The 25,724-nt window shown below is 44.5% G+C and overlaps 1 protein-coding gene across 3 annotated transcripts in view; it reads right to left on the bottom strand.

The window, feature by feature from the left end:
* LOC134586395 (DNA (cytosine-5)-methyltransferase 3A-like) overlaps positions 1–25,724 on the bottom strand; it is a 405,098-nt gene that overhangs the window by 145,505 nt on the left and 233,869 nt on the right. For all 3 annotated transcript variants that reach the window (XM_063441886.1, XM_063441888.1, XM_063441889.1), the window contains one exon: positions 23,080–23,226. In XM_063441886.1, the coding sequence (XP_063297956.1) occupies positions 23,080–23,226 (147 nt within the window). The remainder of the gene's footprint in view (positions 1–23,079; positions 23,227–25,724) is intronic.

The raw sequence follows: 25,724 nt of genomic DNA, 5'->3' as shown, positions 1-25,724 counted from the left end.
TTGCTTCTGCCAACATACTGAGACACCCTGACACCAGCAAACCCTCCATATTGGAAGTCAATGCCTCCGAAACTGGGGTAGGGGCGGTTCTTTCTCAAAGAGAGAGTCAGGAAACCCCTTTGCATCCTTGTGGTTACTTTTCCAGAAAGTTGTTGTGGCAAACCTAGCCACTTCTGAACTATATTTATTTTGGGTTGTCCGTAGGCTGATTGCATACTGTGTATCTTTAACTGTATATGTGCTGTATTATGGCCGTTCGCATGCTGGCAGCCGTACGCTGCCAGCATACCAAGCATTCGTTTGACGAAACACGGCTATCCCGGCCGTTCGCCATACGAATGTGGGCTCCCCAGGTAGACCACACATTCACAAGTCGTGTGGCACCAATTAACCGATTGCAACATTGTAATTAAGGGCTCTCCTAGGTGGCCGCCGTTCGGCTACCGACCATGCGGCGGTCGGCCATCTTGGATCCTTTGTCTCTGCAGCGGTGTTCGGTCGTCGAGAGCCTGGAACTGAAAACGGCTACTCAATGATCCGAACACCGCTGGACTTCCAGAGCGTTCGGGAGTTCCGCGTTCGGTACATTATGTTCCCCATAATTGTTCGGTACTTTTAAACCGACCTCAATGTTGGAATGTATTCTGTGCGGCGTTCGGTCAATTCAGCTGGGATCAGAGCGGTATTCTCACGAAGTGTGCGCTCCGACCCCAGCTATCTGCCGAACGTTCATTCATCTCAAAGTACCGAATATTGCGTAAAATATGTATTTTAAAGTCAATTGTCAGTTTTGCTGCACGAGGGGATAATCCACTTAATCGTCCATTTTAGTGGGAGTATCCTTCTCGTGCAGCAATGCCTGTTGGGAAAGTAACAATGCATGTTGGGAGAAATCCCCTGGATTATCTGTAAGGAAACCCCTTGCATGGGGAACTGCTTAAATATGCCAGCTTGCGAATAAACTGAGTTAGTTGACTCCCAAACTGTGTTTCGTCCGGTTATTGGGAGGATTGGGGATATTGCCGTGCTTTCTACTCTGACTGTGGATTTCCTGAGGATACCAACGGATATCGTGCATTATTATACTGCATTCCGTTACAATTGGTGGCAAGCGACGGGATCCGAACCTTACAGCCGAAAAGCAGCGTTCGTGTAAACTGGAACTACCGAACAAGGAAAGCAAGGGCAATTCGTATGGAGATTGATTATACCATACTGAAACGACAGACTTTAAAAGAGCTACTGGAAGCCAGGGGTAAGATAGCCAGCAACAAATCTAAGGCTGTGCTGATCGCTGAACTGATGGAGGGAGACAGAGCCCGCAGCGCTACACCTCCACCAGCCATGGAAGAGACCCCATACCAGAAAGAGCTAAGGACCAGGATGGCTTTTCTGCCACAGCCAGTGCCTATGGAAGTAATGACCGTGCTGATGTCAGATGTACATGATTATCTGATGGCAAACCGCACACCGGAGACACCGCCTAGGGCAGAATCTGTTACTGCCTCCACATACGGACAGGTAAAACCCAAAGTCCCACATCACGCATTTAAAGCGTTTTGTGAAGAAAAGGACGAGATTGATGGGTATTTACAGGATTTTGAGCGGCTGTGCGATTTGCACGACTTGGAACCCGCAGTATGGGTGCCGCTGCTGGCAGGCAAATTATCAGGTAGGGCAGCTGAAGCCTACCGCGCTGTGCCCCGAGAGGACAGCAAAGATTACCCTAAAGTAAAGAGGGCGATCTTGGAGAGGTATGCCATTACCCCAGAGGCATACCGGCGCAAGTTCAGGGGCTTGCGCAAACCTGAGAAAGATTCTCATGCAGAGTGGGCGCACAAACTGGATCAAGCATCACTAGGCTGGATACAGGCCAGCAACGCTACTAATATGGAAGAGTTGCGACAGTTAATGCTGCTGGAACAGTTCTTTAATGGTTTGTCCCCAGAAGCACAAGAATGGGTGAGAGACCGTAAACCACTCACCCTACCCGAAGCCGCCAGATTGGCGGATCAGCATTTTGATGCCAGGAGGCATCACGGAATCCAAAATAAGACTCTCCCTCGGATTACCGGGACACCCAATACTTTTACTCCTACCGGCCCCACAGTACCCCTGCACAGGCCAGCACTGAATACTCCACCACCCCCCTCCCGATACAACGGCCGGGCTAACATTCAGTGTCACACCTGCAAGCAGTGGGGACACATTTCTCGGGAGTGCACCCAAAACCGGAGCCGACAAGCTTGGAACCAGGTGCGACAAAATTTAACACCCAGGGCTGCTGCACATCACTACCAGGTAGCACCAGCCACCCAGGAAATGCTGAGCGCTCAAATTGAGGAGCCTCTAGGGGTGCTCCACGAAGTAATGTCGGTCCGAGCCACCGACAACCGACAACATCACCGGCAGCTAGTGACCCTGGAGGGGAAGGAGGTACAAGGGCTCCGGGATTCGGGAGCCACTTTAACTTTGGTTGCACCACATTTGGTACCAGGCGCAACCCACACTGGCGGCTCAGTGGCAGTACGGGTGGCAGGGGGAGCAGTATACCGGCTACCCACTGCCAAGGTACATTTGGATTGGGGTGTGGGAGAGGGAACTGTGGAAGTGGGGCTTATGCAAAATTTACCCGCAGATGTTGTGCTGGGGAATGACTTGGGCCAGATGACTTCCGCTTTTATCCCCCAGGCTCCATACCAGGAGGCCCACCCCGTAACCACCCGGCAGCAGGCTCGCACCACGGCTACACCGATACACTCTGAGGCCCAGGTAAGAGACCATGACCCCCAACCGACTTCCATGTCCTGGGATACCCCGACTACATTTGCGACCGAAGTCCAGACAGACCCCACCCTCCAAGTATATAGGGACCGGGCACAAGCGGACCAAGCAGGGCTAGAGGGGGAGCGGTACACATGGGAGAAAGAGTTATTATACCGTGTCACGGCAAAAGATGTGGGGGGGTCTGTCACCCTGACTAACAAACAGTTAGTGGTACCGCAGAAGTATAGGCAGGAACTGCTCAGAATCGCTCATGATATCCCCTTGTCAGGACACCTAGGGATGACCCGTACCCGATACCGCTTAACGCATGCCTTTTTCTGGCCAGGAATCTCTCAGGATGTGCGACAGTATTGCACCTCCTGCGACGTCTGCCAGCGAGTAGGTAAACGAGGGGATCGCCACAAGGCCAAGCTATGTCCCCTACCCATTATCGCAGAACCCTTCAGCCGGGTAGCGGTGGATATCGTAGGGCCCCTGCCAAAACCCAGTCCCTCTGGCAAAAAGTACATTTTAACTGTAGTGGACTACGCCACCAGGTACCCCGAAGCTGTGGCCCTCACTAATATCCATGCTGAGACCGTAGCTGAAGCTTTAATGAAAGTGTTTTCTAGGGTAGGGTTTTCCCAAGAGATAATATCGGACCGAGGCACCCAATTTACGGCCGAAGTCACCCAACATATGTGGAAGGTATGTGGCATTAAGCCAATAGTCAATTCCGCCTACCACCCCCAGTCCAATGGACTATGTGAGAGGTTCAACGGGACGCTGAAGCAGATGCTTCGGACGTTCGGGGAGACCCACAAAGACTGGGAGAGGTTCCTACCTCACCTACTCTTTGCGTATAGAGAGGTCCCCCAGGAGTCGACAGGATTCTCCCCGTTTGAGTTACTATTTGGAAGGAGGGTGCGGGGACCCTTGAACTTGATTATGGAACACTGGGAGGGAGAGAGTACTACTAACGAAACCCCTATCGTATCATACGTACTGGAGTTCAGAGACCGTCTGGAGGCGCTAACTCAGGCTGTACACGCCAACCTCCAGACGGCTCAGCAACGCCAGCGACGCTGGTACGATAGAGGAGCCAGAGACCGCAGCTTTCAGGTGGGACAGAAGGTTTTAATTTTAAAACCCGTCCGCACAGATAAGCTGCAGGCCATCTGGCAAGGCCCATACCAGGTAGTGGAGCAGCGATGCGACACTACCTATGTGATTGGCCCCTGCTCAGGGGTAGGGAAGAGACGCATGCTCCACGTGAACATGCTCAAACCCTACCATGAGAGGATAGAGGATGTGACGGCAATCTGTGCCTCCTCCTTAGAAGATCAGGAGAACCTACCCTTACCTGACCTACTAGAACCAGAAGAACCGATAGAGCCCTCCCGGGGAGTTCAGCTGGGGGAGCGGCTAAGCTCCCAGGAGCGTGCCCAGGTACAAGCGCTGATTGTAGCCAAAGGGGCTACCTTCTCCAATTTACCTGGGTACACTCCGCTAGCCACCCACCGAGTTGAAACCCCGGGACAGCTACCTATGCGACAGGCTCCATATAGGGTTCCGGAATCAGTCCGTACCCATATGAAAGCCGAACTAGATGAAATGTTACAGCTAGGGGTTATCGAACCCTCCGATAGCCCCTGGGCATCGCCGGTAGTCCTGGTGCCTAAAAAGGATGGTACCACCCGATTCTGCGTCGACTACCGGAGGCTAAATGACAAAATGGTGTCTGATGCCTACCCGATGCCCCGGATAGACGAGCTGTTAGATAAAATGGCACGGGGCCAGTATCTCACTACCATTGACTTGTGTAAGGGATACTGGCAAATTCCTCTAGCCGATGACGCCATCCCCAAGTCGGCGTTTGTCACTCCGTTTGGTCCTGTACCAGTTCAAGGTCATGCCTTTCGGAATGAAAAACGCTCCGGCTACCTTTCAGCGGATGGTAGATCGGCTACTGGACGGGTTTCAAGAGTATGCCTGTGCCTATCTAGATGACATAGCCATCTTTAGCCAGACCTGGGAAGACCACCTACACCATATAGGGGCGATCCTAGATCGTATTGGGGAAGCTGGGTTAACGTTAAAACCTAGTAAGTGCCACATAGGTATGGCCGAGGTGCAGTATCTGGGACACCGAGTAGGGTGTGGGCAGCAGAGACCCGAGCCAGCCAAGATTGAGGCCGTAGCAAAGTGGCCTACCCCCAGGACTAAGACTCAAGTGCTGGCGTTCTTAGGGACGGCCGGCTATTACAGGAAGTTTGTTCCCGACTATAGTACCCTGGCCAAACCCCTAACGGACCTGACTAAAAAGAACCTTCCCCGACTGGTTGTCTGGGCCCCAGAGTGTGAGCAGGCATTCCAACGACTCAAGACAGCTCTAACTAATGCTCCTGTGTTAACTGCTCCTGATCCAACTAAAAGATTTCTTGTTCACACAGACGCTTCAATGTTTGGATTGGGGGCAGTACTGAGCCAAGTGGGGGCCGATGGCGGAGAACATCCCGTAGCCTACTTAAGCCGAAAGCTGTTGCCTCGTGAAGTGAGCTACGCCGCCATTGAGAAAGAATGCCTGGCCGTGGTGTGGGCCCTTAAAAAGTTACAGCCATATTTGTACGGACAACCTTTTTCCTTACTCACAGATCACAACCAGTTGGTGTGGCTAAACCGTGTATCTGGGGACAACGCCAGGCTGTTGCGCTGGAGTTTGGCGCTACAGCCCTTTGACTTCACCATACATTACCGCCCAGGAAAGCAAAACGGTAACGCCGACGGGTTATCCAGACAGACTGAACTTGAGAAGTGATCTGTGAGTACTCTCCCGGACATCCCCAAGCCGATCCGTTGGGATCAGACTGTGTATGCCGGCTTGGTTCTGGGGGAGCATTGTGGCAAACCTAGCCACTTCTGAACTATATTTATTTTGGGTTGTCCGTAGGCTGATTGCATACTGTGTATCTTTAACTGTATATGTGCTGTATTATGGCCGTTCGCATGCTGGCAGCCGTACGCTGCCAGCATACCAAGCATTCGTTTGACGAAACACGGCTATCCCGGCCGTTCGCCATACGAATGTGGGCTCCCCAGGTAGACCACACATTCACAAGTCATGTGGCACCAATTAACCGATTGCAACATTGTTGCAATCGGTAATTAAGGGCTCTCCTAGGTGGCCGCCGTTCGGCTACCGACCATGCGGCGGTCGGCCATCTTGGATCCTTTGTCTCTGCAGCGGTGTTCGGTTGTCGAGAGCCTGGAACTGAAAACGGCTACTCAATGATCCGAACACCGCTGGACTTCCAGAGCGTTCGGGAGTTCCGCGTTCGGTACATTATGTTCCCCATAATTGTTCGGTACTTTTAAACCGACCTCAATGTTGGAATGTATTCTGTGCGGCGTTCGGTCAATTCAGCTGGGATCAGAGCGGTATTCTCACGAAGTGTGCGCTCCGACCCCAGCTATCTGCCGAACGTTCATTCATCTCAAAGTACCGAATATTGCGTAAAATATGTATTTTAAAGTCAATTGTCAGTTTTGCTGCACGAGGGGATAATCCACTTAATCGTCCATTTTAGTGGGAGTATCCTTCTCGTGCAGCAATGCCTGTTGGGAAAGTAACAATGCATGTTGGGAGAAATCCCCTGGATTATCTGTAAGGAAACCCCTTGCATGGGGAACTGCTTAAATATGCCAGCTTGCGAATAAACTGAGTTAGTTGACTCCCAAACTGTGTTTCGTCCGGTTATTGGGAGGATTGGGGATATTGCCGTGCTTTCTACTCTGACTGTGGATTTCCTGAGGATACCAACGGATATCGTGCATTATTATACTGCATTCCGTTACAGTTGTCTCCCGCTCAGCGCAATTATGATATTGGCAACAGAGAATTGTTGGCCATTGTCCTAGCGCTTAAAGAGTGGCGACAATCTTTTGGAAGGTTCCAAGGATCCCCTTTTGATCATTACGGACCATAAGAATTTGGCTTATATAGGGGATGCTAAACGTCTATCTTCTAGACAGGCTAGATGGTCTTTGTTTCTGTCTCTCTTCAACTTCCTTATAACTTACAGACCTGGTCCCAAAAATGTGATGGCTGATGCCTTGTCTAGACAGTTTAATACTGAGTCTTTACAGGAACATGAGACATCCCCTATCGTGCCTCCTGAATGTATCATCGCTTCTACTGTTCTTTCACTGTCTTCTCCCTTGCTTGGTGCTATAATGGAGGCTCAGTCTCAGGCACCATGCAATAAACCACTGGACAAATTGTTTGTTCCATTAGGTGAAATAAAGAATGTGCTGAGGGTGTTCCACGACAATGTGACTGCTGGACAACCAGGTTTCAATAAATCAATATCTGCGATCACAAGATCATTTTGGTGGGATTCCCTTAAAAACGATGTGAAGGACTATGTGCGGGCTTGTTCAGTTTGTGCTGTTTCTAAGGTCCCTTGTAAGCTTCCTTGTGGTTTGTTGCAACCACTTCCTGTACCTAGTGTTCTATGGTCCCACTTGTCAATGGACTTCATCATTGAACTTCCAAGTTCCAATGGCTATACCACCATTCTTATGGTGGTTGACCGTTTCTCCAAGATGGCTCATTTTATTCCACTTAAAAAATTGCCATCCTCTCAAGACCTGGTTCGTATCTTTATACGTGAGATTGTCCGACTGCATGGCATTCCTCACAATATTGTGTATGATAGGTGCTCTCAGTTGTGTCTCGGTTTTGGAGGGCGTTCAGTAAACAGTTGGGCATTGAATTGTCTTTTTCTTCCGCTTACCATCTCCAAACTAATGGCACGGCTGAGAGGGCTAACCAGTCATTGGATTGTCTTTTTTCTTCCGCTTACCATCTCCAAACTAATGGCTCGGCTGAGAGGGCTAACCAGTCATTGGAGTTATATCTGCGTTGTTTAGTAAATAACACTCAAGATAATTGGTGCGGATTACTACCCTGGGCAGAGTTTGCTAGGAACAATGCTACCCATGACTCTTCTGGTCACAGCCCATTCTTTGTTAATAACGGTCGTCATCCTACTGTCCTGCCGGCTGTTTTCTCTGAGACAACTATCCCTGCTTTGGATGATCGCCCTTCTTCTATCCGTGATACTTGGACCAAAGTTCATTGTGCTCTCAAAACTGTGGCTGATCGCTTCAAGTTCTATGCGGAAAAACGGCGGGGTGCCAACCCCGCTTACCAAGTGGGTGACAGGGTATTGTTATCATCGCGCAACATCAAATTGAAAGTACCTAGTGTGAAGTTTGCACCCAGATTCCTGGGCCCCTTTCGTATCCTTCGGAGGATTAACCCTGTGTCATATTCTCTGGCCCTCCCGGCCTCATTACGTATTCCAAATATCTTTCATGTGTCACTACTCAAACCTCTTGTTTGCAATAAATATACCCCATTATTTTTTGCCTATATTAGGTGTTTTTAATAAAACTAACTAAAATAACTGTTTAGTAGATAAGTGAGAGCGCTGGATTTTCATTTTTACTGTACTTATTGGCTCCCAGAAGCACCCCATTTAAGTATGTTTAGGTGAGTGCAGCCAAACCCTTGTGTGACGAGACCAATCTTGCCACTGTGCATTGGAGGAGCCTGGTTGCCCGCCTCCTGCCTTTAGACTATGGCCCCATGTTGAAACGTTTGATTTTCACCTGCAAAGACATGAAAGCCGGGTCATTCTGTGCTTGCCCTGTTTGAGCGGTGATACCCCAGATAAATACATATCCATAAATGCCATGGAGCCCATTCGTATAATGAACGACTATGGGAAAGACTTTAGCTCCATGGCAATTGAACTGTATGTGTGTGATCTGAGCGCCATTCAGTAATAATGTGCGCTCAGATCGGAGCTATCTGGGGATATGTTGAATGTACCTGTTTTATGCAATGGCTGCACAGTTATATATTTTTATGTATTTTATTGTCTTTTGCTGCCATGTGTTCAATGGAGTTTTGCCTCTGTCCTTGGAGATCATTGGATTACTTCCTGTAAAGGATTTTCATGTACTTACCTGTGTGCCTTCCGTTATATCCTCTCCCTGCTGTTTAAATGCTTGTAATTGGTTCGTTTTTTCTATGTATTTGAACAATGTATCCGTCTACCGAACAGAGACCACCCTGGGTAGCAATCAGAATTGGAACGTTGAGAAACCGCAACTTAATTGCTCTTAGGTGGCCGCCATTCGGCATACAAACACGTGGCGAGAACAAAGGATGGCGGCCATCTTACATCTCCCGAATGCGGTCAGCGGGACTTATGCATGAATTGCCTGGAACTGTTTTCGGCTTGGCAACCACGCAAACGACCGGTCATCATGGAAGTCCCGGCTGACTACTTTCCATTCAACGAATCAAACCGGCATTCGGGAGGTGGAATTTACCGAACAAGGGGAGCATTTCCATATAACAAGCTGCAACATTCGTATGGTAGTTTTCGTGTAATTAGGCACGAACGGAGACCGGCTCTTGCTGCTGATTTCATGGAACTCTAAATCGGATACCACCACATGGCTAGCCGGTCAAACTTCCACACGATGCGACAGGGAAACTACCGAACGGAATTTCGTGAGATTTGGATATGTGACTCCCAGTATCCTCAGCTACCCAGGGATGTAAATGTTATAGTTGTATATGATGCAGAAAGTACTTTTCCAAAAATGTTAAAAATTTTAATGTTTCTGGCCAGCAGATAATTGAGTTTAGTATGCTGCTGAAACTCAATTATCTAGCCTGGCCCAGAGGAGGAGTCTGTTACTGTATAAATTGAATGCCTGTTGCTTTCAGTAAATCAGTCGTGTTCCAGCATTAAGCTTTGGCTCATGTGTGGATTATTTGGCGATACCAGCGATATTTATTCCTGTGGATTATTGGGAATGTACTACTATTGGGAAAAAGGGAATATTGGACGGTGATACAGTTTACTACCGTCTAACTTCACAATTATCTCCAGGATAGAAGACTCTGTGGAACTGGTTTTGGGCAGAAAAGCCATGCTTCTTTTGGTCACAAAGGACTACGATCTATCTTTTGAACCACTTGACTAATTTGTATGATTTTGACGTATATTTGTATTTGGAGTATGCTGATTCTGAAAATGTAAGTTGAATGTTATGTGAATGTGATGCATACTTTTAAAGTTATGAATAATGTGGAAAAACTGTATTTCTCTGCCTGTGATAATTACATTACCCATTGTGTAAGCTAATTGTATCACAGGCAGAGGGGAGGATTTTGTGTGGGAGTGTCTGAGTGTATTGTACGTGTTTATTGTACGGGTGGTACTAATGTGTATCTAAGAACAATAAACCCACAGCTCTGGATGTTCCTGCTTGACCCTCAAAACGGAGCCTTGTCTCGTTCTTGGGGGGAAGGGGGAGAGGGGGGTTATTGTATGCTGTTCCAGTTTGACTGCTAGGAGTGTAGACCTATTCGTATGGTTTTTCCTATTCAGCTGTTTACAGCATTCGTATGGTTCCGGTTCAGCTGTTTACGGCATTCACATGCTTCTCCGGTTCGGTGGATTGGTGTCTACAGTAGCTGCCTCTATATCTGTTAGGGGAATATCCTCTGAACTGCGTTTAACCACTTTTATGCCTGGGGGTGCCGTTGTTTTCTCATATATGTATATATTTAAGAATCTAGCCAGCTCCTTGGTTCTGCACCCCTCCATGTCACAGGTGCCTCATCTCAGGACCCTATTTAAGCCTTGTACTGCAGAGAACTCGAGATGGAAGGATTTCCCCAAGTGAGTAGCTCATTTAGCAGACAGAGTAGGACCTGCCAAAGATGGCGTTGTGGCAGGCTTATGCAATGTATGATCATATAATATAACTAAACCCCCATTATTTTTTGCCTAAATTAGGTGTTTTTAATAAAACTAACAAAATTGTTTAGCACTAAAATAACTGTTCAGTAGATAAGTGAGTGCACTGGATTTTCATTTTTACTGTACTTATTGGCTCCCAGCAGCACCCCATTTAGGTGAGTGCAGCCAAACCCTTGTTTTCTCCTATTTGCATAAATATACTGTCTCAAGTGTCCCTCCTCCTCCCTTGGTTGTTTCTGGACAGGAAGAGTATGAGGTCTCCTCCATAATTTACAGTACTTGGAAAGGATTGGAAAGGTTATTGACCAGCCGATCGTTCTTGGGTTCCGGCACCTGATATACATGCTGGCCGTAAGATTCGCTGTTTTCATGCCAAATTTCCTCTCAAGCCTGGTCCTGCCCGCCCAGTGGGCGTTCTTCAGGTGGGGGGGTAATGTCACGTATTCATCCACGTATAAAAATGTGATTAATGACATTTACCGTTCTGACAGGAAAAGTTGTGCCGAGCAGCAATCAAATCCACATGAGGGTTTGTGCTGAGCAGCAATTATGTAAATGGAAACCTGGTAACTGTATTTGGGGTCAAAGGCCGCTTACAGCCTATCAGATCCAGAGGAGGGGTATTTAGGCCCAGTTCTCATCCTGCTCAGTGCCCTGTCGTGGTTTCCCTAGTGGTTGTCTGGGAGCTTGTTCCTGATACAAGTTTCTTCTGGTTTTTGGCTTTGATTTTGACTTCCCTGACGTCTGGCTTTCCCTTATCGTTGTGTCTCTTTCTGTATCCCCTGACCTCGGCAAGTATCCTGACTACTCTTTGGTACGTTAAGTCCGGCCATTCTAAGGCCCGGTAATACGTTACCTATTAGTCATCTGTGCGACACAATTCTACGTGCTGGATCAACTAGTAATCCTGACAGGAAGTAGGCTGCACACCCCTATGTTTGAGAAGGATGACAGTTGAATGATATAAACAATTATCTGGTGAATGGAGGGGAGGAATGGTGCCACCAGTGCGCCATTGCTTGGGTGTCTGTGTGCATCAGAGCCTGCTAGGTTAGCAGAGTGATTAACAGCTTCTTCCCGTCTATGTATCTAGAAAAAGACACCCAGAATGTGGAAGTTCTAGTGCCGATAGGGTGTTGCTATCGAGACAGGCGGTGATGAATCTGACAGTGTGCAGGAGGACACGACACTAGCAGTTAGTGACTGACACCAAGTCCCTGAGTGAGCACTCAGTAACCTGGTAACAATTAAATGAACTGAGAAAGGGCACTCAGTGAGATGGTAACAATCTGACTGACTCAGAGAGGGTACTCAGGGAGCTAGTACCAACCTATCGGCACTGAGCCAGGAAGCACCTCCAATGGCCATCTAAGGAGTGGACACTTGGAGGTGTCCTTAGGGGCAATGTAAACACTGCCTTTTCTCTGAAAAATGCATGCATACAATGATTATACTCACCAGAACAACTACATTAAGCTGGTGACTATAGTGTGCCTTTAACTTCTAAATGGCAGAGAATTGAGCAGTGAAACTGCCGGGGCATGATCTATACACGAAAACGGCTTAATAAAGCTAAAGTTGTTTTGGTGACTATAGTTCCCTTTTAAGAAACATTATAGTGTTAGGAATACAGTTTCAATTCACTCCTTAGATTCAGGGGCCGCCATAAATAAAATTTAAAAAAAAATAGTTTTACGTACCTTTTTTAATAAAGCCAAAGCTCACCCTGTGCAGCCTCCCTTTCAGCCTCCTGTCAAATCCAAATACTGTGCTACCCCAATCAAATGCTCCGGCACTATATAAATACCCGTAATAATAACTGTAACAGATGCCCTGTTCTCTGGAGTTATGTTTTGTTGCCATTCTGAGCCTTATTTGTAATGCCATTCGTCTAAACGGTATACGAACTACAACTGTTAATTGACATGAAGATAGGAATACTGAGCACTGGATGGAGAATGATATGAAGAAAGGAATACTGAGCACTGGAAGGAGAATGATATGAAGATAGGAACACTGAGCACTGGATGGAGAATGATATGAAGATAGGAATACTGAGCACTGGATGGAGAATGATACGAAGATAGGAATACTGAGCACTGGATGGAGAATGATACGAAGATAGGAATACTGAGCACTGGATGGAGAATGATACGAAGATAGGAATACTGAGCACTGGATGGAGAATGATATGAAGATAGGAATACTGAGCACTGGAAGGAGAATGATATGAAGATAGGAATACTGAACACTGGATGGAGAATGATGCGAAGATAGGAATACTGAGCAATGGATGGAGAATGATATGAAGATAGGAATACTGAGCACTGGAAGGAGAATGATATGAAGATAGGAATACTGAACACTGGATGGAGAATGATATGAAGATAGGAATACTGAGCACTGGATGGAGAATGATATGAAGATAGGAATACTGAGCACTGGATGGAGAATGATATGAAGATAGGAATACTGAGCACTGGAAGGAGAATGATATGAAGATAGGAATACTGAGCACTGGATGGAGAGTGATATGAAGAAAGGAATACGGAGCACTGGATGGAGAATGATATGAAGATAGGAATACTGAGCACTGGATGGAGAATGATACGAAGATAGGAATACTGAGCACTGGATGGAGAATAATACGAAGATAGGAATACTGAGCACTGGATGGAGAATGACAGGAATATAGGAATACTGAGCACTGGATGGAGAATGATGCGAAGATAGGAATACGGAGCACTGGATGGAGAATGATATGAAGAAAGGAATACTGAGCACTGGATGGAGAATTATATGAAGAAAGGAATACTGAGCACTGGATGGAGAATGATATGAAGATAGGAATACTGAGCACTGGATGGAGAATGATACGAAGATAGGAATACTGAGCACTGGATGGAGAATAATACGAAGATAGGAATACTGAGCACTGGATGGAGAATGACAGGAATATAGGAATACTGAGCACTGGATGGAGAATGATGCGAAGATAGGAATACGGAGCACTGGATGGAGAATGATATGAAGAAAGGAATACTGAGCACTGGATGGAGAGTGATATGAAGATAGGAATACTGAGCGCTGGATGGAGAATGCTAGGAACATAGGAATACTGAGCGCTGGATGGAGAATGATAGGAATATAGGAATACTGAGCACTGGATGGAGAATGATACGAAGATAGGAATACTGAGCACTGGATGGAGAATGAAAGGAAGAAAGGAATACTGAGCACTGGAAGGAGAATGATAGGAAGAAAGGAATACTGAGCACTGAATGGAGAATGATACGAAGATAGGAATACTGAGCACTGGATGGAGAATGATACGAAGATAGGAATACTGAGCACTGGATGGAGAATGACATGAAGATAGGAATACTGAGCACTAGATGGAGAATGATACGAAGATAGGAATACTGAGCATGGATGGAGAATGATATGAAGAAAGGAATACGGAGCACTGGATGGAGAATGATACGAAGATAGGAATACTGAGCACTGGATGGAGAATGATACGAAGATAGGAATACTGAGCATGGATGGAGAATGATACGAAGATAGGAATACTGAGCACTGGATGGAGAATGATATGAAGATAGGAATACTGAGCACTGGATGGAGAATGATATGAAGAAAGGAATACTGAGCACTGGATGGAGAATGATACGAAGATAGGAATACTGAGCACTGGATGGAGAATGACATGAAGATAGGAATACTGAGCACTAGATGGAGAATGATACGAAGATAGGAATACTGAGCATGGATGGAGAATGATATGAAGAAAGGAATACGGAGCACTGGATGGAGAATGATACGAAGATAGGAATACTGAGCATGGATGGAGAATGATACGAAGATAGGAATACTGAGCATGGATGGAGAATGATACGAAGATAGGAATACTGAGCACTGGATGGAGAATGATATGAAGATAGGAATACTGAGCACTGGATGGAGAATGATATGAAGAAAGGAATACTGAGCACTGGATGGAGAATGATACGAAGAAAGGAATACTGAGCACTGGATGGAGAATGATATGAATATAGGAATACGGAGCACTGTATGGAGAGTGATATGAAGATAGGAATACTGAGCGCTGGATGGAGAATGATACGAAGATAGGAATACTGAGCACTGGATGGAGAATGATAGGAAGAAAGGAATACTGAGCACTGGATGGAGAATGATATGAAGATAGGAATACGGAGCACTGGATGGAGAATGATATGAAGAAAGGAATACTGAGCACTGGATGGAGAATGATATGAAGAAAGGAATACTGAGCATGGATGGAGAATGATAGGAAGATAGGAATACTGAGCACTGGATAGAGAGTGATATGAACATAGGAATACTGAGCACTGGATGGAGAATGATATGAAGATAGGAATACTGAGCACTGGATGGAGAATGATAGGAAGATAGGAATACTGAGCACTGGATGGAGAATGATATGAAGATAGGAATACTGAGCACTGGATGGAGAATGATATGAAGATAGGCATACTGAGCACTGGATGGAGAATGATATGAAGATAGGCATACTGAGCACTGGATGGAGAATGATATGAAGATAGGCATACTGAGCACTGGATGGAGAATGATACGAAGATAGGAATACTGAGCACTGGATGGAGAATGATACGAAGATAGGAATACTGAGCACTGGATGGAGAATGATACGAAGATAGGAATACTGAGCACTGGGTGGAGAATGATACGAAGATAGGAATACGGAGCACTGGATGGAGAATGATATGAAGATAGGAATACTGAGCATGGATGGAGAATGATATGAAGATAGGAATACTGAGCACTGGATAAAGAGTGATATGAAGATAGGAATACTGAGCACTGGATGGAGAGTGATACGAAGATAGAAATACTGAGCATGGATGGAGAATGATATGAAGATAGAAATACTGAGCACTGGATGGAGAATGATACGAAGATAGGAATACTGAGCACTGGATGGAGAATGATACGAAGATAGGAATACTGAGCACTGGATGGAGAGTGATACGAAGATAGAAATACTGAGCATGGATGGAGAATGATATGAAGATAGGAATACTGAGCACTGGATGGAGAATGATACGAAGATAGGAATACTGAGCACTGGATGGAGAATGATACGAAGATAGGAATACTGAGCACTGGATGGAGAATGATATGAAGATAGGAATACTGAAAATGATACGAAGATAGGAATACTGAGCACTGGATGGAGAATGATATGAAGATAGGAATACTGAGCACTGGATGGAGAATGATATGAAGATAGGAATACTGAGCACTGGATGGAGAATGATATGAAGATAGGAATACTGAGCACTGGATGGAGAATGATATGAAGATAGGAATAAGGAGCACTGGATGGAGAATGATAGGAAGATAGGAATACTGAGCACTGGATGGAGAATGATATGAAGAAAGGAATACTGAGCACTGGATGGAGAATGATAGGAAGAAAGGAATACTGAGCACTGGATGGAGAATGATATGAAGATAGGAATACTGAGCACTGGATGGAGAATGACATGAAGATAGGAATACTGAGCACTGGATAGGAGCACTGGATGGAGAATGATACGAAGATAGGAATACTGAGCATGGATGGAGAATGATATGAAGATAGGAATACTGAGCACTGGATGGAGAATGATATGAAGATAGGAATACTGAGCACTGGAAGGAGAATGATATGAAGATAGGAATACTGAGCACTGGATGGAGAATGACATGAAGATGGGAATACTGAGCACTAGATGGAGAATGATACGAAGATAGGAATACTGAGCATGGATGGAGAATGATATGAAGAAAGGAATACGGAGCACTGGATGGAGAATGATACGAAGATAGGAATACTGAGCACTGGATGGAGAATGATACGAAGATAGGAATACTGAGCATGGATGGAGAATGATACGAAGATAGGAATACTGAGCACTGGATGGAGAATGATATGAAGATAGGAATACTGAGCACTGGATGGAGAATGATATGAAGAAAGGAATACTGAGCACTGGATGGAGAATGATACGAAGATAGGAATACTGAGCACTGGATGGAGAATGACATGAAGATAGGAATACTGAGCACTAGATGGAGAATGATACGAAGATAGGAATACTGAGCATGGATGGAGAATGATATGAAGAAAGGAATACGGAGCACTGGATGGAGAATGATACGAAGATAGGAATACTGAGCATGGATGGAGAATGATACGAAGATAGGAATACTGAGCATGGATGGAGAATGATACGAAGATAGGAATACTGAGCACTGGATGGAGAATGATATGAAGATAGGAATACTGAGCACTGGATGGAGAATGATATGAAGAAAGGAATACTGAGCACTGGATGGAGAATGATACGAAGATAGGAATACTGAGCACTGGATGGAGAATGATACGAAGAAAGGAATACTGAGCACTGGATGGAGAATGATATGAATATAGGAATACGGAGCACTGTATGGAGAGTGATATGAAGATAGGAATACTGAGCGCTGGATGGAGAATGATACGAAGATAGGAATACTGAGCACTGGATGGAGAATGATAGGAAGAAAGGAATACTGAGCACTGGATGGAGAATGATATGAAGATAGGAATACGGAGCACTGGATGGAGAATGATATGAAGAAAGGAATACTGAGCACTGGATGGAGAATGATATGAAGAAAGGAATACTGAGCATGGATGGAGAATGATAGGAAGATAGGAATACTGAGCACTGGATAGAGAGTGATATGAAGATAGGAATACTGAGCACTGGATGGAGAATGATATGAAGATAGGAATACTGAGCACTGGATGGAGAATGATAGGAAGATAGGAATACTGAGCACTGGATGGAGAATGATATGAAGATAGGAATACTGAGCACTGGATGGAGAATGATATGAAGATAGGCATACTGAGCACTGGATGGAGAATGATATGAAGATAGGCATACTGAGCACTGGATGGAGAATGATATGAAGATAGGCATACTGAGCACTGGATGGAGAATGATACGAAGATAGGAATACTGAGCACTGGATGGAGAATGATACGAAGATAGGAATACTGAGCACTGGGTGGAGAATGATACGAAGATAGGAATACTGAGCACTGGGTGGAGAATGATACGAAGATAGGAATACGAAGCACTGGATGGAGAATGATATGAAGATAGGAATACTGAGCATGGATGGAGAATGATATGAAGATAGGAATACTGAGCACTGGATAAAGAGTGATATGAAGATAGGAATACTGAGCACTGGATGGAGAGTGATACGAAGATAGAAATACTGAGCATGGATGGAGAATGATATGAAGATAGAAATACTGAGCACTGGATGGAGAATGATACGAAGATAGGAATACTGAGCACTGGATGGAGAATGATACGAAGATAGGAATACTGAGCACTGGATGGAGAGTGATACGAAGATAGAAATACTGAGCATGGATGGAGAATGATATGAAGATAGGAATACTGAGCACTGGATGGAGAATGATACGAAGATAGGAATACTGAGCACTGGATGGAGAATGATACGAAGATAGGAATACTGAGCACTGGATGGAGAATGATATGAAGATAGGAATACTGAAAATGATACGAAGATAGGAATACTGAGCACTGGATGGAGAATGATATGAAGATAGGAATACTGAGCACTGGATGGAGAATGATATGAAGATAGGAATACTGAGCACTGGATGAAGAATGATATGAAGATAGGAATACTGAGCACTGGATGGAGAATGATATGAAGAAAGGAATACTGAGCACTGGATAGAGAGTGATATGAAGATAGGAATACTGAGCACTGGATGGAGAATGATATGAAGATAGGAATACTGAGCACTGGATGAAGAATGATATGAAGATAGGAATACTGAGCACTGGATGGAGAATGATATGAAGAAAGGAATACTGAGCACTGGATAGAGAGTGATATGAAGATAGGAATACTGAGCACTGGATGGAGAATGATATGAAGATAGGAATACTGAGCACTGGATGGAGAATGATAGGAAGATAGGAATACTGAGCACTGGATGGAGAATGATATGAAGAAAGGAATACTGAGCACTGGATGGAGAATGATAGGAAGATAGGAATACTGAGCACTGGATGGAGAATGATATGAAGATAGGAATACTGAGCACTGGATGGAGAATGACATGAAGATAGGAATACTGAGCACTGGATGGAGAATGATACGAAGATAGGAATACTGAGCACTGGATGGAGAATGATACGAAGATAGGAATACTGAGCATGGATGGAGAATGATATGAAGATAGGAATACTGAGCACTGGATGGAGAATGATACGAAGATAGGAATACTGAGCACTGGATGGAGAATGGTACGAAGATAGGAATACTGAGCACTGGATGGGGAATGATACGAAGATAGGAATACTGAACACTGGATGGAGAGTGACATGAAGATAGGAATACTGAGCACTGGATGGAGAATGATAGGAATATAGGAATACTGAGTACTGGATGGAGAATGATAGGAATATAGGAATACTGAGCACTGGATGGAGAATGATATGAAGATAGGAATACTGAGCACTGGATGGAGAGTGATACGAAGATAGGAATACTGAAAATGATACGAAGGTAGGAATACTGAGCACTGGATGGAGAGTGATACGAAGATAGGAATACTGAGCGCTGGATGGAGAATGATACGAAGATAGGAATACTGAGCACAGGATGGAGAATGATACGAAGATAGGAAAACTGAGCACTGGATGGAGAATGATACGAAGATAGGAATAATGAGCACTGGATGGAGAATGACAGGAAGATATGGAGAAACAGAACATACCTGAACGGGCTAGGTACAAAACAGGACGCTTCTGGAACTCAACTCAAGACCCCACTGGGCTATTAAAATATGGGTAAAGTAATTTAAAGGTCGGGACTAATCGTGTAATTCAAAGTAAGATGGCAGCCTCTAATAAGCCAAGTGGTTTAATTTTCGTAACGTATATCTTTCGTCCAGTTGTAATAAAAACACAGTGTGATGCTAAGATTATAGAAACTGATGATTGCACTATAACTAACCAGGTTGGTGGTCGATGTAGCTGGTGGATATAGGCCTAAATCTATATTACACCTCTATGTTTTTTTTTTTTTAATGTGTGCAGTCACAGATACAAGGGTACATTTTGCATGATAATGAAGGGGATAGTTATAGCAATCCAGGTAATAGACATCAGCTGACAAACGTGTAGTAAAATAGCTAATTTTTAGGTATAGAAAATAGATGTATACCACTTGAAAGTAGATTGCAAACCTAACAAAACACCTGTAAGGATCTGTACATTGATATATGGTGGCAAGACATAGAAATAGATTAACAAAATACCAGTGCAAAAAGAAATAAATAAACTTAAAATTAAACAGCAACACACTTATGGCCCTATACAATCTTTGATCAGCCTATCCCCAATCTAGCAAGAATATTTCCCAAAAAGAGACACGGCCTCTTTTACCCAAACCAGTCCAGTCCATCAGCCCTGAACCTCAACAAGAGCCGCATTGCCCGCTGTTCCAGATGCTCAAGGCACCGAAACTAGAGTGCCAGAAGGACACTGAATGGCATCAGCTTTAGACCTTCTGAGGATGGGACCTCTAGGGATAGTCCTTTTGAGGCCCTTGATCTATGTATGTAGCAATGGGTAATGGACAACCCTGACATTCAGTATAGAGTAGTCGGCTTCAGCTTTGCTCTTTAGTCTCCTAGGATGTTTAATTACAAAATCTTTCAATTGGGCAAACACGTTACACCTCCAAGTGTTGGGAGTTGACTGATACACTGGATAAATATATACACTCATCAGCCACAACATTAAATGGACACTATAGTCACCCAGACCACTTCAGCTCAATGAAGTGGTCTGGGTGCCAGGTTCCTCAGGTTTTAACCCTTTACAAGTAAACATAGCAGTGAAAAGGGTTAAAACTCTTATATTCAGCTCTCTATGGGTCCGCCGGCACTAGCCCTGCCCCTTTGGTGACATCAGAATTGATTATTTTTAGCCAATCCAATGCTTTCCCCAAAAAAGCATTGGATTGGCTAAAATTGGCAAGGAGGTGAGGCCAAATGCCGTTTTGGCCAATCAGCACCTTCTCATAGAGATGCATTAAATTAATGCATCTCTATGAGGAAAATTCAGCAGCGTGGAGCGTGGGGACGCTGAACTGCAGGGCTGCCTACTGTGCCAGCAGTAAGCCAGGAAGCACCTCCAGTGGCCACTTGGAGGTGCCCCTAGGGGCAATGTAAACACTGCCTTTTCTCTGACAAGACAGCATTTGCATTAAAATGCCTGAAGGCAATGATTGTACTCACCAGAACAACTACAATAAGCTGTAGTTGTTCTGGTGACTATAGTGTCCCTTTAACAACATGCTGTGAGATTTTCCTAGCTCCTCGAATACCATCTACATCCTTCATAACATCACTCCCTTCACCTCTGTGAGGTCTATATCACGTAGATACTGTGCTCAGGTGAATTAAGTAGGAGCAATATTAACCAATTAAATGTAATTTAACAGCAGATACATGTTCCACAGGTTTTACCAAATCTTTAGGTCAAAGGAGACAGGAATCTCTAATTTATCACATTTCAGCATACAGTTGTAATCAAAATTATTCAACCCCCATTGTAAATCAGGTTTATTGTCACAATTTACAGAGTTTTAGCTGCTTGCAACAAACAAATCAACCAAAATCAATTAATATAGCTTAACACAACAAATGCTTTAAGTGGTTTCCCCAAATCCAACTGAAAATGCAACTTATAATGATTTCTCCAGTCTCAAAATGATTCAACCCCCTGAATAGAATCCCTCACAATAGCACAAATATGCAAAACAGGTGTTGTCTCAAGCACACCTAATGTAACTAATCAAGGGCTTCATTAGTTGCCCCAGATGTGCTTGAGCTGGAACATTTGAAATACCTGAACTGGCTAGGGGTTTGCAGAGTGTCACATTTGACTGCATGTTAGAAATATGGCCAAAAGAATGGTTTAAGTTAAGAGAAGAGATCATCGCAAACAAGGAACAGGATACAAAAAGATAGCAAAGGCACTGAATGTTTCCAGAGATACTGTTGGAAGCATAGTTCTCAAGTTCAAAGTTGAAGGAACAGTGGTTAAACTTCCTGAACAAGGCAGAAAAGGGAAGCTATCAATGGCTGCCACTAGATTTCTGAGAGGGCAGGTTATGGAAAAACACTTGTGTGACTGCAAAAGACCTGCAACAAGACTTGTGGCAACAGGCAGTGGGTTTTCAGTGAGTATAGTAAAGCGCCTACTAAACGCAGAAGGTTTCCATGCCAGAATACCAAGATGTGCACCACTACTGACCCCAAAACACCAGAAAAGGCATCTCCAATATGCTCAAAATCATATCAAGAAGTTTTGGGTTTCTGTGGAGTGATGAAACAAAACTGGAACTTTTCGGCTCAATGTATCGGTGGTATGTCTGGAGGACGAAGAATAAAGCAAACGCTGAAAAGAACACTGCCTAGAGTTAAGCATGGTGGTGGCTCGTGATGCTCTAGGGCTGCTTGCATCCTCTGGCCCTGGAAACCTGCAGTTAGATAGTTCAGTCGTTGGTTAGTGAGGAAACTGAAGTTTGGGCGTCATTGGACCTTCTAACAAGACAATGATCCCAAGCACACCTCAAATTCCACCAAGGCTTGGTTGCAGAATAAGCCCTGGAAAATTCAATAGTGGTCATCACAGTCACCTGATGTGAACCCTATAAAGAAATCTCTGGTGGGATTGGAAGTAGGCAGTTGCAGCACGCAAACCCAAAGAATATTACTGAACTGGAGGCCATTGCTCATGAGAAATAAGCTAAGATTCCTCAGCAACGCTGCGAGAAGCTGGTGTCTGGCTATGCATCTAGTTTTTAGCAGGTCATAACAGCGAAAGGGTGCGCTGCTAAGTACTAAAGATGCTTGCCCTGAAGGGGTTGAATAATTCTGACACTGGAGAAGTCATTACAAGTTGCATCTTTATGTGAATTTGGGGAAACCATTTGGAGAATTCGCTGTGTTGAGCTATTTCAATTGCTTTTGTTTGATTTTCATTGCAAACAGCTGAAAGTCTGTACATTTTCTAAAAAAAACATTCATTTTCAATGGAGCTTGAGGAATTTTGATTACAACTGTATCTCTCTTTCATTTAATTTCTCTGCCCCTTGTTTCTTGAAGGTAAAATTTTATATTCTGATACATTTCATTGAAATTCATAGCAGAACAGGGACTGTATTAATGATTGATTAACGAACATTACACAGGCCAGTGCCCACTATCCCAGGGTTATCCTATGGCTCATGCAGCCCAGCAGGTAATAGCCAGCCGCCATAACATACAATATACCCATCAGGAATCCTATCCCCAGGTCCTTACCTCCCGCTTCCATCTGGCCAGCCACTCATCTCGCTTCCTCTTGCTGATGTAATAGGGGTCCCCAGCCTGGAAGGGCAGTCTTTGCATGGGCCTCTGACGTAGACTGGACTCCCAGCCCAACCCTCCACGTAGCCGGCCTCGGTATCCCTGCTCAACGGTAGTTAAAAAAACAATCAATAAACCCTATCCGGCTGGCCCCCTGCCACCCTCACTACTTACAGGCTGCTATACAGTTTAAAGGGGCAGGATCACAAAGGCTGCTTTCTGACAGCTTAGCTAAAAATATGATTTCCATAACTGCTATCCCATCAGGCAGCTGGGGAATATAAAGGAGACCCCCCACCCTTTGGAGAGCCCATATTTTACATTGGGTACATCTGGGCCATAGACATTGCATCAGTATAACAGTGAATGCGATTTGATATCTGACAGTGTCAATGCAGAACAGGCAGAATTTAGACATTGTGCTGCTAGAATTGCAAAGAAATGTACAGATCAAAGCCGACCTTATATTTTTTAACATAATAAAAGTCTTCATCAAATTCCGTCTGTATGTTCAATTTATTTATAAGACAAAGTAGGGAGTATTTTGATTTATGGAGCTCCATCCCAAAGGATCTTCAAGATTTAATTAGAATATTATTTAACTTCAATTGTGGAAGCCCCCCGGATTTTTAAAAAAGGGAGCAGACTCCATAAAGTGAAACAGACCCAACATTTAGAAAACAATACGTTGCAAACAAGATTTAACAGAAAGGAAAAAAGTTACAAATAGACAGAATTAGGAAGAGAAATTTCATTATGCAAAAAAACAAGAACATATTAAGTGGATAAGGATTTTAAATAATAAGATTAGAGATTGCCTCCGCTCAGCTTGTGATACCCAAATGCAGTGCCACATGTAAATCAGAATACGATGTGTGACGATAAGTTATCATTCACGCAGTTTACATGCCACACAGGGTCAACCAAGAGGCAGCTCTCCCGATGCACCTGGACTACAACGTTCCTCCTCCTCAGCCATCTTTTGGTTGGGCAGTGGTCTGCTGAGGAACAGGTTGTTGATCCAAACAGAGAAATCAGACTGCCATTATGGAGTCAAGAAGAATGTTTCCCCCTTTTGTGGCATAATTGGAAATCAAATCAGCTTTTTTTTTTGCTTTCTTTTGGATCAACAGCATAAATAGAGGTTTTAAAGGTTTACTCGACGGACTGGAGTCTTCTTTAAACCTGATACTATGTAATTATTTAACTACTGTATGTAGTTCTAGAGCTGCCACTGCTCTAGAACTCGATTTGCAGAATCCTTTATTATATTATTACCTGTATCTCTCAGGAACGATAAAAACAGCAATATTGCCAGTTTATACCAAGTTAGTAAACCCTGAAATGCTCCCCATCAATGACAACATATATGAACAAACACATCTATCTATGTGGATTTACCAATTCCAAATATACAGGAATACAGGCCCATCCACCAGACAAACAAATCAACAAATGAATACTGACAAACAGAATGGGCAGAAAATAAGGGCTACGTGGTGTCAATAGATCTCACTTTTCTTAAGTCACAATTATATATCTTTTAGCCGTGTTGTTTCGTCCCTAGAGGTACTCGGGACAGCGCTTCAACACATCACTGTTATAATAATAGAAATTATAAAATCAAAACTAATAAAATACTGACATTGTTTCCAGGGTGGAAAGTTTAATTTGCTAATTTCTGATATCAATAGTAAACATCCTCTCTCCTTATTGCATCACAACACAAACTAACTCTGCCTGCATAGAATATTGTATTGGGTCGTGGGTAGAACTTGGGTCGTTTGTTAAAAGTGTCTCTCAGACAGTCTGCTTCTAGAGGTGATTTTTTTAAAGTCCCCATTTAATTTCCAGTAAAGTGCCTTTGCCTGTATGTCCCATGGATGGTACTTCATAAATCTTTCAATCTTATCCCGAATTACTATTTGTAAAGTAACCTAGAGCTACCCAGAAGTAGTAACCTACAGATCAGACGATGGGCTTTCCAACAAGAAGGGATGGAGACAAATTCCATCGGTGGTGTCTGTCTTCCCACCAACATCACTATCCGCCACTGCCTTTTCAACAATGTCACCATCCGCGACTGCCTTCCCACCAACATCACCATCCACCACTGCCTTCCGAACAATGTCACCATCCGCGACTGCCTTCCCAACAACATCACCATCCACCACTGCCTTTCCAACAATGTCACCATCCGCAACTGCCTTCCCAACAACATCACCATCCACCTTTGCCTTTCCAACAATGTCACCATCCGCGACTGCCTTCCCACCAACATCACCATCCGCCTTTGCCTTTCCAACAATGTCACCATCCGCAACTGCCTTCCCAACAACATCACCATCCACCTTTGCCTTTCCAACAATGTCACCATCCGCGACTGCCTTCCCACCAACATCACCATCCGCCTTTGCCTTTCCAACAATGTCACCATCCGCCACTGCCTTCCCAACAATGTCACCATCCGCAACTGCCTTCCCAACAACATCACCATCCACCTTTGCCTTTCCAACAATGTCACCATCCGCAACTGCCTTCCCAACAACATCACCATCCACCTTTGCCTTTCCAACAATGTCACCATCCGCGACTGCCTT

The sequence above is a fragment of the Pelobates fuscus genome, chromosome 2 (assembly GCF_036172605.1).
Source record: "Pelobates fuscus isolate aPelFus1 chromosome 2, aPelFus1.pri, whole genome shotgun sequence".
Lineage (NCBI taxonomy): Eukaryota > Metazoa > Chordata > Amphibia > Anura > Pelobatidae > Pelobates > Pelobates fuscus.
Note: the sequence above shows the minus strand (reverse complement) of the source record. Positions and strands in the feature narration are given on the sequence as shown.